At 46.4% G+C, this 17,199-nt stretch overlaps 1 protein-coding gene across 1 annotated transcript in view; it reads right to left on the bottom strand.

Moving 5' to 3' along the window:
• The window catches only part of ELK1 (ETS transcription factor ELK1), a 156,907-nt gene that overhangs the window by 72,164 nt on the left and 67,544 nt on the right, over positions 1-17,199 (bottom strand). The window contains exon 3 of the mRNA XM_085629517.1: positions 2,751-3,212. Coding sequence (XP_085485643.1) covers positions 2,751-3,212 — 462 coding nt within the window. The remainder of the gene's footprint in view (positions 1-2,750; positions 3,213-17,199) is intronic.

The following is a 17,199-nucleotide window of genomic DNA, read 5'->3' as shown; positions in this document are numbered from 1 at the left end:
AATAAATGGCCGAGGGAAAAACACAGCGGCATCCATTTTATCTCAAACTGGATTAGCCACTAACCTTGGGTTCCAGAGTCGAGTGCAGCTCGCTGTACAGTGCTTGGACGCCTCGTCAGGGGCAGTAAGCGCTATATAAATGCAATTACAATAAAGGACCACTGATATCCTGGCAAGAGTGGGGTTGGCTTTTAACCCCTCCAGATCTCACGAGTGTGGGAACTGCAGACATTTGTGGGGCTGCTTTTCGAAATGGCGAGCACTGGACGTAGATTTACGATGAAAAGTATTTCTAGGCCCAATGATCCTCGCTCAGCATTTGGGATGGGACCGGATTCAGGTATGAGATTTTAACACAGAGCTCAACACCCAGATCGCCCATAAATTAACCCTTTGGTGGGTCATTAAGGTGTTCCAAATGTACCGTGAACAGCTGTACTGTTCACGGTTGACCTCCGCCGCGCCTGTCGCACTGTGTGACCTTCAGCGGAGATAATTGCAAACACCAGAACAACTAACAAGGAAAAGAGAAATGCATTGTCGAGGCAAGACGGCAGACATAAATAACAGGGGAGATATGGATTGGGGCGGGGAGAGCGACAGGAAAAGAGCAAGACTGGAAGTCAGAGCCCTGCAAAAAAAGAAGGATTCAAGCCCGGACATTCAAGAGGGGGGCTACCAGGAGGGGGCATTTCCAGCACACTAGACAGGCGCTAGTGGCGGGAGAGAGATGTGTAATTCATATACCTGCAAGGAAGAGCAGATCAGTGCTGGGAGAGGTGGCATATCGGATACCTGCAGAAAAGAGGGCTAGTGATGGGAGAGAGGCGGGCACATGAGATACCTGCAGAAAAGAGGGGGGGGGGGGGGGTACGTGCAGATAAAAGGGCAACAGGTGGAAGAGATGTGTGCACATCAGTTACCTGCAGGAAAAAGGGCCAGTCGTGAGGGAGAGATGTGGACGTCAGATACCTGCAGAAAAGAGGGCTAGTGATGGGAGAACGTTGTGCACATCAGATACCTGCAGAAAAGAGGGGGGGGGGGCGGGGTACGTGCAGATAAAAGGGCAACAGGTAGAAGAGATGTGTGCACATCAGATACCTGCAGGAAAAGAGGCCAGTGCTGGAAGAGGTGTGTGCACATCAGGTACCTGCAGGAAAAAGGGCCAGTCATGGGGGAGAGGTGTGCACATCTGATACCTGCAGGAAAAAGGGCCAGTCATGAAGGAGAGGTGTGGACGTCAGATACCTGCAGAAAAGAGGGCTAGTGATGGGAGAACGTTGTGCACATCAGATACCTGCAGAAAAGAGGGGGGGGCGGGGTACGTGCAGATAAAAGGACAACAGGTAGAAGAGATGTGTGCACATCAGATACCTGCAGGAAAAGAGGCCAGTGCTGGAAGAGGTGTGTGCACATCAGGTACCTGCAGGAAAAAGGGCCAGTCATGGGGGAGAGGTGTGCACATCTGATACCTGCAGGAAAAAGGGCCAGTCATGAAGGAGAGGTGTGGACATCAGATACCTGCAGAAAAGAGGGCTAGTGATGGGAGTGAGGTGGGCACATCAGATACCTGCAGGAAAAAGGGCCAGTGATGGGAGAGAGGTGTGTGCACATCAGATACCCGCAGGAAAAAGGGCCAGTAATGGGAGAGAGGCGATAACATCAGGTACTTGCAGACAAAAGTCCCAGTCATGGGGGAGAGAGGTGTGCACATCAGATACCTGCAGGAAAAAGGGCCAGTGATGGGAGAGAGGCGATAACATCAGGTACTTGCAGACAAAAGTCCCAGTCATGGGGGAGAGAGGTGTGCACATCAGATACCCGCAGGAAAAAGGGCCAGTGATGGGAGAGAGGTGTGCACATCAGATACCCGCAGGAAAAAGGGCCAGTGATGGGAGGGAGGTGTGCACATCAGATACCGCAGGAAAAAGGGCCAGTGATGGGAGAGGTGTGTGCACATCAGATACCCGCAGGAAAAAGGGCCAGTGATGGGAGAGAGGTGTGCACGTCAGATACCTGCAGGAAAAAGGGCCAGTGATGGGAGAGAGGTGTGTGCACATCAGATACCCGCAGGAAAAAGGGCCAGTAATGGGAGAGAGGCGATAACATCAGGTACTTGCAGACAAAAGTCCCAGTCATGGGGGAGAGAGGTGTGCACATCAGATACCTGCAGGAAAAAGGGCCAGTGATGGGAGAGAGGCGATAACATCAGGTACTTGCAGACAAAAGTCCCAGTCATGGGGGAGAGAGGTGTGCACATCAGATACCTGCAGGAAAAAGGGCCAGTGATGGGAGAGAGGTGTGTGCACATCAGATACCCGCAGGAAAAAGGGCCAGTGATGGGAGAGAGGTGTGCACATCAGATACCTGCAGGAAAAAGGGTCAGTACTGGGAGAGAGGTGTGCACGTCAGATACCTGCAGGAAAAAGGGTCAGTACTGGGAGAGAGGTGTGCACGTCAGATACCTGCAGGAAAAAGGGTCAGTACTGGGAGAGAGGTGTGCACATCAGATACCTGCAGGAAAAAAGGGCCAGTGATGGGAGGGATGTGCACACCAAATAATAGCAGAAGGCAGATGCGGTGGTGGGAGGGATGCAACACACATATGCAGAGGAGAATGGGCAGTGCTGGGGAAAAGGGATGGGTTCATACACATCCAGACAGAAGGTGCAGTGATGGGGAAAATGCATACCAGATACATGCCGGGGAGAAGTAGAGGTGCTGAGAGACGGGGGAATCCGATCACATACCTGCAGAGGGAGGTCGTCCTCTTCAGGCCCTTGTATATGGATCTCCAGAGGGATGAGGTCAGTATTTGGCTTCCGCTCCTCAGGGCCCACTGCCTCTGCACACTGCCCCATAATCGGAGGCCCCAACGTTAAATCGCCGGGCATTGCCCCTTCCGGAGCAGTGGTCTTGGCTTGAGGAAGGGTCAACCCCACAGGCCGGCCAAAGCTTGGCGGTTGCAAAGACTGGATGGTAAAGGTGGAGTAGAGACCTGAACGCATGTACTCGTTGCGGTTGTTCTTGCAGGTACCACGCGGTATCTTGGGAAGCCCAGCACCGGGATCTCCTGGATTGGTTGGTTGGCTGAGGTCGCACAAAGTCTCAGGTCGCCTGGTCTCATCCTTTGTGGTCTCCATGGCAACTGGGTCAGGGTAGGATACAAACTTGTACACAAACTTCTGGCCGCTAACCTTCTTGATGATGTTCTACAAGGTAAAAGGAAGAGTCCATTAGGAAAATATGGGGAACAGAGGAGCAAAAACCCCTCACACACCTTAGTAATGGCACCACTTCTATTTACACTGCTTCCTGGATCCCCATTGCCTTGCTTCCTCTGGAAGGGAGATGGCATGCAGAGGACTCCGCAGTTCTATGCGCTTATTCACTCTATGTGTCTGCAATGGGACTCACTGCTGAGATACAGTACTGTAACTCCATCCACATTTAAACCAACCTTTATTTGAATGGCATCTTACACCCCCATCGCTAGTCAACCGCACCAAAATTGTTCAGTCTGTGGCTCCCTCCCACTAGGCCTCGGCGGAGATCACGGATATTCACTCCGTGAAGTGCTGGAAAGACTCCGCCAGAGACGGAGTCTGTTAAGTTGCGATACTCCCACTGATTTTTAGAGCTGGGAGTTTGTCCCACGCTGTAAAATCAGCACGAATGGTAGTACGTGGCGCGCCAGAGGGCGCTGCTGCTTTCTGCTGCTCTAGTAAACATTCTACTCGAGTGGCAGCTTCCTCAAAGCAAGCAGCAGATTTCTCAACACGAGTGGTCGCGACCTGCTGCGACCGCACTCATTGAGAAATCTCGCCGTGAGGAGGTCTGGCACGCGATTTCGTCTAGCAGGCACTCGCCAACTTAACATTGGTGAGGCGCTCGAGAGAGAAAAACTCCGCTCCGCATCAGTTCCCGGAGTTTTTGGGAAATCCGTGCAGAGCGTGCAAAACTACGCTGTTGGAGCGGAATTCTTCGCCCACCCCTACTTTCCACCTCCTCCTCAATTTCTCAGCTCTTCTCACATATATGCTTTCTCGATTTTTGAGTCTGGCTTGGAAGGCATTGTATACCCTGCTTATTGGTACCAATTCTTTAAAATATATTACATTCAGAAGAGAAATTGCATCTCACTTCGTACTGTTAGCTATTTTGTGTATCATTCCACCTTCTATGAAGTGCTTTAAGTAGATACATTATGGTCTATTTAACATGTAAAAGTAAGCCCAGTTATCACATAGTTTTATACACCACTTGTGAATGCAACAATTTCAAAAAGTATTTGTGAACAGAGGTGTTTACATGCGTTAGCACATTATAGCTAGACCTGTTGGCATTGCCAATACTTGTTACCTATTTATTTCATGTCTTCGTAAACGTGTAGACCAAAATACTGGAAAGGCCAAGTTTTTTCCCCCGGTCTATCTTTTTTAGTAAGTGTATGGCACTACATGTCTACATGTGAAACAGAGGCGACCAGAACTCTTCCTTTGAATTTTTTTTTTTACCTCAATAAAGACTGCACACACCAACTTAAAAAAAAAAAATACTCCGCCATCAACCCCTGGGGAGGGTTGCCGCTCCCCAGAGTGGTCAGTGCTCCCCATTACATGGGGCAATTTCCAATGAGAACAAATCCTAGCTCTGTGGCCATGTAGGAGAAAACCAGGGAAAATATCTTGTTTGTTGTCAGAACCAATTGTGGCCTGCTAGGCCTAGGGCTGATCTCCACCCATCAGTGGCACATACGTCAGGTCCACGGCATACCTAGAACCTGCTCTGGGGTTACCACACTTCTGCAGAAATATAGCTCTGAATGGAAGTATAAGAAACCAAACACCAGTATGAACAGCAACCCCATGGTTAAGAAAGTGCAAACCTTCTGGGCTACCCTTCAGGATTAAAGCTAAAACACCCCTGACCTTTCACCTACAGAGCCACCTTAATCAACTGCAGTCATGCCAGCTAGTCAGGAGGGTCACACAGACGCCAAGCCACAGATGCCACCACTCACCTACACTCACTCCTTCAACAGTTTTATATGGAGCATCTCTTCCAAAGCCGGCGTCAGTGCGCTTTAGAGAGAGAACCACTGAAGGAATGAATACCTCCTTAGAATAAGCATTCAAAAAAGCTCAATGAAAAAGAGAAAAATGACAAACAAGTAACAGAAGTACAAGCACAATCACACAGTGCAGCATAATACATAGGAAGACAAATGCTGGTGAAAGTGGACAACAATGACATTTCTGTGAAAGCGACGTCTTGGAGAAGAGGGAGAGGAGAAAGGCCTGAGAGATAAGGAGGAAGATAAAGAAGGAAGATATCTGAGGAGGATCTGGGGGGAAGGGGAAGGGGAGGAAAGAGAGGAAGAGAAGCCATGGATGCACTCTGCAAAGGCAACCAGAGGCGCACATACAGATTCACAACCACATTCAACAATGACATGACTGACTGGCACGTCACACCGACGTTCACACTGCCGGACATTCACTCACTAATGAAGACCAGGATAAACAAATGAAGAAGTGGCCCCTAACTGAACTTCCGCTCGCCAAACCCTTCCAGAATTAAAGAAAAACAGCAATGTATCCTAGCGAATGAAATGGGCGTCTACTTTGAGCAATTTCCCCAAAGATGTGGAACAAACTGTTCGAAGTTGGCCTTTAATGCTTATGTAATGCATGGAACCCTATGGGCATCATACAGAAGCCAGCGTGTGTCCTGGGCACCCACTTGGGTCCGCTGGATACTGGCTGGGGAGACGGTGGCTGTGTACCTGTAGGTGGGTGCTAATAAAAAGAATTGAACCTATCAACCTGCGTTGAGGCAGCTCTTAAAACAAACTATTTGGTTGGTGAAAGTGTATGCGGCTGTTTAGGTATTCCGGTCTGGTTTTGTTGTAAAGCGCTCCGATACCTTCTGGTCTAGCAAGCGCTTTATAAAACTCTCAAATAAATAAATAAAAAGGACACATATTCGATATGTAATTCGGTCAAAGTGTGAGGATCGGGAGGGGAGGTGCCTATGAGTCCGGAGAGCTTGAGTAGGAGAGTCAGCAGTTATGGAAGGCCCTAGAGAAGGGGTTTGCGGAGTCTGCAGTAGGGCGGGAGTGCCTCCGAGGCCAGGGGCTGTTGAGGGGTTTGGAGACCAGGGTCTCTCAATTCAATGGGGCGATATTTAGAAAGGGCGTGCCGCAGAAGAGGTATCAAGGTGGAGGTTTTGGTAGGGTGGTTCCTCAAGGGCGTTTGTAGGACAGGTACGCTGTTCTGCCTCTGTTAGTGGCTTCCAGTGTGATGAAGAGGTAATTCATGCATTCAGGTACTGCTAAGGAGGCAGAGAAGAGGACGTGGCTTTGGTATGACGCAATCACGTCCTACATGCCGGCTAACATCAGGTCTATCGTATACACCAGCAGCAGGGCACAGAGACTGGTTGGCAGATCTTTGAACCGTGAACTGCATTAACTACGGTGGAACAGATGGAGGGAATACATGGCTGATCTTCTATAACTCATTAGCATTTTGTACTTCCGCTCTTTCTAAGCCGGGCAAACATTACCACAAAACAGTCCCTGATGACTAGACATTGCAAGTTTACAGCCCCTCCTGGTTTCCTGTCATTTTCAATTGTTCACTTCTACAAACTCTTAAACATTTCAGTGACATTACATCAGGCACGAGTGTTTAACCCCAAGTTTAGCATTCCACTAGCTATTAGTGTTGACTTTTTTGTGCATTTTATATTTTTATATATTATTAACAATGTGTAGTACGTGGATTTACTCTTAGATTTAGATGTACACAATGACTTGGTGCTAATGCAATTGAAACAAATTTGCTATGACTTACAAAAGTGTGTTTTTCTAGCTTATGTTAACTAGGCCTCCACTTAGGCCTGGTCGCCATCTTGTTCAAAATGGAGGTCTCCTTCTGCATGAAAACTGGTCATCGTTTCTGCATCACACATTCACGCAGAGTCATGTTTGTTTATTTCCACCGACATTGTTCCTGCTGTTCCTGAAGAAAACGTTCCTGCATGGTCACAATAATGTTTCCTTTCCCAATGACATTCCGCTTGCTCAGTGTACCCTACTCATTCATAACAGTTTGCTGTTGTTCATGTAACTAGTTTGTCCTGCCATCTCCAGGTGACATTAGCATAGAGTAGACAGAGTAGAGTGGACAGAATCAATATTAATGTAGTGGGATAGTGCTTAGCGCTTAGATGCAAAGGCAATATCCTGTTTTATAAAGCTGTGCTCTGATTTGCTGAGAATGTATTTCTTTGCTCACACAATCATGATTTGGAAGAATGGGATCATTGTCTGTGTAAGTGAATTGCAAATAAACCCCTAATTTTGGGGGTGAGACAGAATTTTCCTGGAAGATTTCCCTACTAGGGAAGCCGACCATTTCTCTATTCATCTTGCTGCTCACTTTGAAATTGGAATTATTCCTATTTACACGTTGTTCTGTGTGCTTTACTTGCTGTGGGCCTTCGTGGCAATGACTTCATTCATTTGTGTTTATGATTTCAGTACCACACCTTTTGAATTTTTGTAATGCATATTTACATTTTATTCCTTCCCCAGGCCTCAGAGATTGTCTCTCCTTACTTAATTGACTATATTTTGATGTGCTGTAAGGTGCCTTATCTCTGGGATACATCACCTCATGAAACTGAGGTGGAACACCGACTCGGGTCCATCCACCCATGGGCACATGCTGTTGAGGTAATATTTTGGGCTGTAAAACCTTTGGGATTACCATCGCTAGCTATCATACCGATACAGAGCTGTGCGAACACTTGTCCTGTATGCCACTAAAATTATTAAGGATGCTCCTGATATCAATTTCCATGCAGAATAGTATCTCCACACTTGGCCACTATGTCCCTCCTGGCGTCATCTGTGCAAGAGAAAGAAGAGTCTAAGATGTGTGAGCACAAGTTCTTTTACGAGTCTCAGGATTGCCTGCGTAGACTTCCTCTCTCCACCTCTTCACAGGTGACATGAGTACTTCTGAATCATTCTAGAGTCACTTTCTTTCAATTCTCAGCAAGTTCAGTTTCTCCCGCTCTCTCCATCCCATTTTTCACAGTCTAGTGGAGCTGTAGTAACGATGCTGCTGGTATCTGTTTATTTTGCGTAGATACTGACTACACACCTCCTGGGCACCTATTCGCATAACACCAACGCACTTAGAGAAATAGGGTCAAAGAGATATTTTAACGATCTGCCCTAGTTCTAATCCCCAAATATATTAAATAAACCACAACAAGAACTGGGGGTCTAATGATAGTGTAAAGAGTGAAGGAGCAAGTGGAAGAACAGGAGGCTTAGAGAGTGAACTATATCGCAAGCCAATGGCACGTAATTCTTTGTTGCGATACGATAGTCAACATCCTAAAGCCTTAAGGGACAATTTGCCCTATGGGCAGTTTCTTCGAGTATGAAGAAACGGCTCCACTGTAAACAAATTTAAAGACCATGCAGAGCTTCTGACTGAACAGTTGATAGCAAGACATTATCCCCGTAAACTTGTAAAACGATCTTTGAAACGGGCTATGAATAACCATCGAGAAGCCCTGCTGGAACCCCCAATCAAAAATCCAACACTAGACCGGTTGACCTGTGTCAACACGTTTAGTACTTTGGCTAACAGCATACAAAAAAGTATTTGGAGACATTGGCGGATTCTGAACTGCTGCAACGATAAGATTGCCCCTCCACTGTTTGCCTTCAAAAGAGCTGGCAACCTAAGAGATAGATTGATACATACACGTCCTAAATCCACACCGAAGAGGACGGTAGGAACATTATGGGATCTTCCGGCAGTGGAAGGACATCACCCCATGTGGGGCTTGCTCAATTTGTCCCCAGACAAAACATACGACAACTATAGACATAGGAACAAACAGACCATGGGTTCAATCCAATTTTCCCAACTGTAATAGCAGCAATCTGATCTATTTGCTAACATGCCCATGTCAAAATCAATATGTCGGAATGACTACTCGAAAGGTCAGGGCTCGTATGCTTGAACATAAAAGCACTTTTAGGTGCAAAAAAACTACTACGAGACTAACCAGACACTTTGTTGAAAAGGACCATGGTGCAGAAGACTTCAATTGGGCAGTACAGGAGAAACCTTTTATACCATCACACATCAGCGACATCTCCAGATATCTGTTCATCAAAGAACAGAAATGGGTCTTCAAACTTCACAGTGACGTTCAAGGTCTGAATGACGACATACCATGGACCAGCTTATAGTCTCATTTTCTGTTGTCCAATAACTATGGATTTAGATTGGTGGTAGCAGTTACACACTTTTTTAGTCTCATTTAGTTTGGCTTGGTATTGAATGGGTTAAATTCTGCAAACCATTAAGAGTTTCCTTAGTATGGCTAGAGTTTATATGTACCACAATTAATTATCGTGAGTGCAGTTCCAGAGAAATATCTAGGGGTATTTGCATCTTTAATATACAACTAACACCAAATATTAAGTAATACGTTTTTAAAATGAGACAATATGGGCCACCTTCCCACCTATAATAAAAAGTGTTTCTAATCCAGTTATTGAGGAACGTGTAAGGTGATATAGAATATACACTGTATGAATAATAGAACTACAATTCCCTGTTATGGTCATTCTGTAGTTCAATATGCGAAATTAACATCCGGCCCTACTGTAGACTAGAGCCAAAAAACGGTAGTGAGGTCTGGGGGATCATGATGTCATTTGGAGTTTTTTCTGTCAATAATATTGGCCATGCGTAACGCACAGATAACTAGGGAGGACCCAGTTTATCAAAAGAATTAACATTTTGAATGTCATTACATCACTTTGTAGTTTTCTAGTGTCGCGAGCGTCTGTGCATCATGACGCATCTCACGATTTGTCAACAATTTTGGCCATGCGGAATAAAGATATAATAAGAGAAGACCAAGTCCATTGAAAGAACCAATGTTTTGAATGCCATGATATCATATTATGGCGCTTTGAGCGAATATTCAATAATATCGACCATGCGTATTGAATGAGTGATGGGGAGCACCGAGTTTTTTTAAAAGAACTACGTTTAAAAAAAAAAAAAAGAACTACTATTTTGAATACTATGACATCACTTTGTAGTTCTTTTAGTGTCGCAAACGTCAGTACATCATGGCGCATTTCACGTAGACAGCCCGATTTCAACCAATCAGGTGAGGGCTATTCTAACCGACTGAAGGAAGAGGATTGTGACGACATTAAAATGAGCCGTTTGGCTGCTCATGGGCAACAGGTGTCCGTACAAGTTATTTAAGCGAGGTTCCTGTTCCGTTCGTTACCTCCATCCCTGACTCAGAAGACGCCGGAGGCAACGACGGACAGGTAGGCACACGCGGGTCCAAATTAGTCTCCTTAGGAGGCGTAGCGGGTGGTTTCCAGACCGGTCGCTCTAGGCTTAGGACATAGGCACCAGAAGAATCTCTTGCCATTAACAAACTGGTACTTTATGTGACATTTCTGAGGCCGAGTCAGTATGGTCTATGCAACACTACTACCATAGGCTAGCCGGCAAACACTTCAACATTCGAACCGTCTGATGCTAACTCAGTATAAGATAGACTTCTCATAATGAAAACACTGAGTAAAATCTTATGTTGTGGTGAACAATGTTTTTAGAAATATTTTTTTTAAATTGAGGGTAAGATAAGTTCTGCATAACATTGATGTATACCTCTTGGACACTTAGATTGAATATATTAGAATATAAGGAGAAAGATTGGGGTGGAGGGGGTACTAACTATAATAAGGACCCTTCTTCGCCATCCGTTTTTTCAGAAAGGTTCCAGGTGAGGTGAGGTCTAGTCCCCGATCAAGACGGGTAATCAGAATATACATATATGTTCTCTGGCATTACTGGTAAAAGTTACTGGAAAGTCCAGGTTGTTCAAAAGAATATAGAGTCCTATTTTCAAGTGAATGTAATCAGGAGTATTGGTGATTAATGTTATGTCCTTTCAGGTGGCATCTGCACCCCTTGAAGTGGAGGATCTGAACCAAGGAAGGTTGTATTGATTCCAACCTTGTAGTGACAATTATTTTATTCATTATTATTTTTTTTGACACTTTATCTGGTTTTGTGTTAGGATGATGATGCAGTAGCAAAGTTTTGACAAACGTAGGTTCTGAAGAAAGCCTTGGGTACTGTACCCGTATGGCTGAAACATGTCGACCTTTAGCTAGCAGTTATTTGTTAACACTGCTATTTGCACTGTTTTTAATAAGAGTGTGAGGGGATTGTTTGAAATAAAAAATTGTTTTTTCTCCGAACAACTCTTTAAGATTGCACTCACTATATAATTTTTGCACTGCACAAGTTCTTTGTGATCACCGACTGTAGAAACAACGGTCTTTCTTTGTCTTTGGGCCTGGCTCCACCTGAGCGAGAGAGTTTTCCCCAAGAAGATAGTCTCTATGATCAAGATGCATACTCTTCTATTGGGTGGATGACCAGATGATAACACTGATCACGAAAAGAATTGATGGGAATCCAGGCTCTGCTCTAGGGTTCTTTGTTTTGCTTTTTTCATAAATACTCCTGTTCTTTCACTCTTTACACTTATTCGCATACCCCGCTCCATTCCTCCTAAACATACCCATTTTCACGGTAATTTCCTAGAATATATTGTTTGAATGCTAGAAGCGCTTGTGTAACCACGAGATGGGGTTAGCTGCGATCTTACTCAGTAACATGACTGGGAAGGTTCCATATTTCTTCCCGGTTGTCTCTGTGTGACTTTACGGCGTGCATCAGTTGTAGATACTAAAGAATTGATGCTTCCCGAGGGTTGAGTTTAGCCAAAGCTCCTCAAATGACTTACTACTTGCCTGTGCATTCAAGTATCCAGGTCTGGAGTTTCCCATCAGGCCCCATTTTCTGGAATTCATTTACTGCCCTGACCACCTGCAAGGTCTGACTATCCACAAGGGTGTCTACCTTGTTGGGATACCTTCCATACCAACACTACTGTCATACAGCAACACTCATTGACTACAGCTGCTGTTAACAGTGGCCGACCATGTGACGATCACCTTTCGTACAGTATGTGTAGATCAGAGAGATATACCTGTAACATTCAGATGGTGTCTGAAGGAGGCGATGATACTGGTGTCCCTACACTAAAGTAAAGTAGGGGCGCCTCTGCGAAGTGTTTCAGAAGAAACGCGGAGTGCCTGAAGCAGAACATGCTCGCAGGTATGGTTGACTTTGAGAGGTCATCGCCAAGTCCCTGCAGGTACTAGCCTCTGATGCAAAGGAGGAAGACATTCATAAACGAGTCCACATGGGCCTGAAAACCAAAGCAAATTTCTCGACCGATTTATTAAAATGGAAAAAGATCATTTCTACCAAATGAACAACCTGAAAAATGCTTGGCGACCCCTTCCGCAAGGACGTGTCTGCTGTTTACGATTTGTGTACTCACTGTAAGCATGACCAGGCAGGCTCTGAGCCTCCTTGTCCATTGGACTAGGCCCTCCACTCAGCACCTCAACTCTCACCGCAGTTTCAGTGATGTTATCAATGGTTACCTGAGGTTGCCAGTGATTTCATCAGTGTTGTTATCTATGACGTCATGCAAGAGGTCAAGAGCAGTGCCACACCCCCACCCAGACATCAAGCCCTTGGAATCCAAAATACACTGCCTATGAGGGGTGGGATGGTGAGGCATGCTTCCAGATTTATCCAAAAACATCCATGCGTCAAAAAATGAACTCTAAAAAAAATTAATTAATTTACACCAACCTATAAAAAAGGATTTTTTGGGGGGGAGGGGGGGGGGGAAGTAAAGCCATGCCTTCACGCCAAGCCTGCTGCAACACCATTCAACAGCAGATCAGGGGTCTACCATATTCTATGCAGATGTGCTTAAAAGTTCCAAAGTCATTAGCGAAAACTCAGTTGAGCATAAAATTGAGTCTTTAAAGACTGCAGACACCCTTCTTTAATGCAAACATCTCAAGAAATATTGAACAGATTCACCCAAAAACTAAAAAGGGCCTACTCTGTAAAGTCCATCTTCATTGCAAGTTTAGTTGGATTCTAGAACTTTCTATTGAACTTAGAATAGCAGCTATTACCATTGCATTTCCCTAACTATCTATGCTGCTATTCCCCCATCTTATCTAATGAATTCTGACACACAGATATTGCTGAAAGAACCAATGATATTTCACATTTGATGTAGATTTATCAAAAGCAACACATTTATTAGGAAACCAAAATTTCCATTCCCTAACTTACTCATAACTAGAGTCACTTCGGTCGATAGTTTAGTCAATAGAAAGATGAACAGGATTGGTTTTTTTTGTTTTGTTTTTTGAACTAAGAAACTTTTACTTCTCTCTGAGCTATTTGCTGAGCTTGGCAATTAGACATGGTTTTAGGGCATTTAATGCAAGGAAGTTTATGATGCACAGGGATACCGATTGCATAACATAAATCGTTGCAAATGATCGAAAAGGTACTATAAATATTTTAATTGTATACATGTTATAAATAAATGTAGCGGTTTATGTAGGGACGTTTGTAATGTGCTGCACCCCTGGTATACTGTATATTTGTATGACAGACTGCCTGCTCAAGAGATATCAACACTGTGACCTCTCTTGCTGTGAGAGTTCAGGCATTCACCTGCCTTATCCCCCTTAAAGCGGCAGAAAAAGCCAGCTTTCTGCGGTGCTCAAGGCTTTCAACACAGAGAAGAGCTGTGTTTACAGCAGAGAGGAAACTCCCTCATTGTTAGAGATCTGTAATCCTGTACAAGGTGTAATCTTAAGGATTTTGGGGGCCCCGGGCAAAACATATGTGCTGGCCTATATACGGAATAACTTTGAATTGTATGAAGCATTTTCTGCTAATTCAAGGCTGCATGATGGCAAAAATGCTAAATTATGTTAATCTTTAACTGGATCACATCAAAACAAGGGAAATATGTCTTGCCTGGGGGCCCAAAAATCCTTAAAATGACAAAGCTTAGACAGACAAAATCAGAAGTGGAGGTAAGCAGAGAGGGAGAGAGATTTAGAAAGAAAAATAGGATAGGCAGAGGCTACACAGAGATAGGGGTCTCTTTTCCAGGGGACCCCTTGGAAGGAGGGGACCTGGGCAATTGCCCACTTTGTCTATGACTTACAACGTCTCTGCCTGTACAGCAAGTGAAAAGAGATTGCTGCCTGCGGTATTTAGCGGGTGCACCATGGCTGCACCATTCCAAGTTTGGCCCCTGACAATAAACTAATGGGCCACGTTCTCCCCTGTTCCGAGAAGCCCAAGCTACAGTATTCACACACAATTTATTCCAAGTTATCCTTGACGCAAACACCCACGAGGAACACAACTGGCGCCAGAGCTAGAACCGGATGTGGATCAGGGCCCTAGTTGGAAGGTAGGCGAGAGTCTGGTCGGGCAGACGCGTGCTCGGTCCCTGCTGGTCTACTGGCCCCAGCATGAGAGTGTGAGTTACTCAAGACTGCTGGGGAGATCTGACCTATCTCAGGGTGGGCGTGCTTCCCATCTCAAGCGAAGGAGCAACTCTCTCTTTAGGACCCAGCAGACACTTTCCACTTTCCAGGACTGAGTGGAAGAATCTCACCACCTCAGAAATTGAGTCATAATCTGGATTGTCCTGGAACCCCGACGTTCATAACTGCGGATGGTGAAGAAGGTGGAACAACATCTGGACCTACATGGACCAGTGTCGCTGGCAGTGGAGGTTAAAGCGTGAAGGACTTGGATCAGAGGTCAGCGGCTCCTGCGGGCTTCCTCTCGCTGCTCCTAGGAGTATAAACAATGGGCAGCCTACCTCATACTGCCCCAAGCATTATACGGACTCACAAAAGGCAGCCAACTTCAGACACCCCAAAGAGAGCATAATCACACAGTGCCCCCAGATGCATGCGCACACACAAAGAACAGACCAACTCATGCTGTCCCCCAGGAGCATAAGCGCGCTCTGCTGCTAAGAGAATACGCGCACCCTAAGGAAGCCTACCTGGGAAGTACAGGCGTGTACATTCCTGTCGCACTACATATCAATTCGACAGTGTGCATGTACATTACCTCACCAACAATCCCAGGTGTGGTGGAAGAGAGCTCATGCACCCTTTGACCCCGGATTACATCATAGGGTTCAGTGAAAACTAAGGGGCCGTTGGGGAGCTAATAAAGGTTTTAAAAAGGCTCCCTACTTGGAGCTGAGGGGCTAGGGGACAGGTAAGCAGTGGTAAATACAAAAAGGCAGACAACGCTTTAGAGGTCTTTGCTTTCTATTCCTGCCACTGCTTTCAGGATCTGAGCGCTCAGGTTGCAGGCCCAGGGGTATCAAAGGGCAGGCCAGTGGTAGCAGCTGTGCCCCAACTGACATCCCAGGAAGTGTGCTACCAGGTGAGGAAGGACGTCTAGATTCTCTCCTAAGACAAAGCTTGCAGATGAGCTTGTGCTTTACCTGGCAGGTTTTGGATAAGCGACCTTAAAACAAAATACCCAGAACTCCAGCTTTTGGAGTACGACAATACCGAATTGGTCTGAACAGTCAATCACTTCAGCTCCTCACACACAAGTGAATACCACACCACTCAGAAGAGTAAACAATGCACCACCGCATCTGAAGAAATGTGGAGATGGTTGCAGGTGTCCACCCATTTGCTCCACCCAATCCCAGTACGTTTTGGCAGCAGCTTTTGGCGGCCCTGCAGCTCATGGCCCACCACCCACACTGAGTCCCAATGCTCACCTGAAGACACATGCTCGGCGAGCACAATTTTAGAAAACCCCAAAAGCCTGCGGGAGAAAAAACTTCAAGCCTCCACCTCTATGTCCTAGTATCCACTAGGCAGCAGCCAATCAACACCATACACATAGCCCAAAGGGCGGAAAACTGCACAGAGGCTCCACCCACGCCGAAACCAGAAGCTGAAAGCGCACCAATCAAGGTTGTCAAGCACCCAGCCCACACCTGCACGTAGCCTCTGACCAGCAGTGCCACGCCCAAGCAGAACTAAGGAGGACACAGCACGATCACCAGTGTCCTTACCACCTCTGAGGCCAGAACAAAGTCTGCACATATGACGTCCAAACCCAACATCGAACCTTTTGTAGTCGCAGGTGCACCATCCTCTCAAGCTGCCTAGTGGGCCACGTGGGTAGATCATCTAGAGACATACTTTGCCACAGTGGCACTCAAAGAAGACAGGCAACAACCCATGCTTCTACATCTAGGAGGTGCTGCTGTCCACACTCTGTCCAAGAAGATACGAGAAGCAGGCCCCCCAATGCAGGTACGCCACGCTGCCCTTGCTGCTCATTTCGCTCCTCTAGCCAATCCAGACTACAAGCGATTCCTGCTCAGGCAAGCGCAGCAGACACCCGAAGAGTCAGTAGACACATTTTACACAAGGTTCTGTGAGCTGGAGACCACATGTACCCTCCCCGAAGAACAGGATGAAATCCGCGCCCAATTCATTTGGGGTTGTGCATCAGCGAAACTGTACAAACACATCCTGCAGTTACCCCTGCATGACAATGGATAATATCCTCACCATGTGCAGGTTGAAGGAGCAAGTGGCCCACCTGGAACTCACACTCCAACAGGCCATCAAGGCCAACTAGTCAACTAAGTTGGACACCGCTGCCTCGCCTCAAGCGAAAAAAGACTGTCTCAAGACGCAGCAAACTGCCGGTGGTGTGGAGGCCCCACATCACATGCAGGAGAACGCCCAGCCAAAGGACGGAAGTGTTCAGCCAGTGGAAAAACTAACCTATTTGCCAAGGTCTGCAGATTAACACCAGCTGAAAAGGGCCTGAGAAGGAAGACGACCAACCAGGTGGGTGGAGAACTCGGAGGAGCGGATGACGAGTCTGAAGGTACCATCCACATCATTCACATCGTAGAACCAAATCCTGGCCCTGGAGTCCACCGAGCCCCGCGATGCCAAATCATGAGGCCAACCGCTAGTGGCGCTAATAGACATATGAGCGGGGAGGAGCCAAGATGGCGACCGGGACGGCAGCGTAGACTCCCGGCTCCGTGAACCTCCGCATCCCGCACGGATATCCTGCACGAGATCCTTAGCCTGCGCTATGCGATCGTGTTTGTGAATGAGAGTGGCAACCGAACGTGTGACTCCGAGGTTTC

This window comes from Triturus cristatus, chromosome 10 (assembly GCF_964204655.1).
Source record: "Triturus cristatus chromosome 10, aTriCri1.1, whole genome shotgun sequence".
In the NCBI taxonomy this organism is placed as follows: domain Eukaryota; kingdom Metazoa; phylum Chordata; class Amphibia; order Caudata; family Salamandridae; genus Triturus; species Triturus cristatus.
Note: the sequence above shows the minus strand (reverse complement) of the source record. Positions and strands in the feature narration are given on the sequence as shown.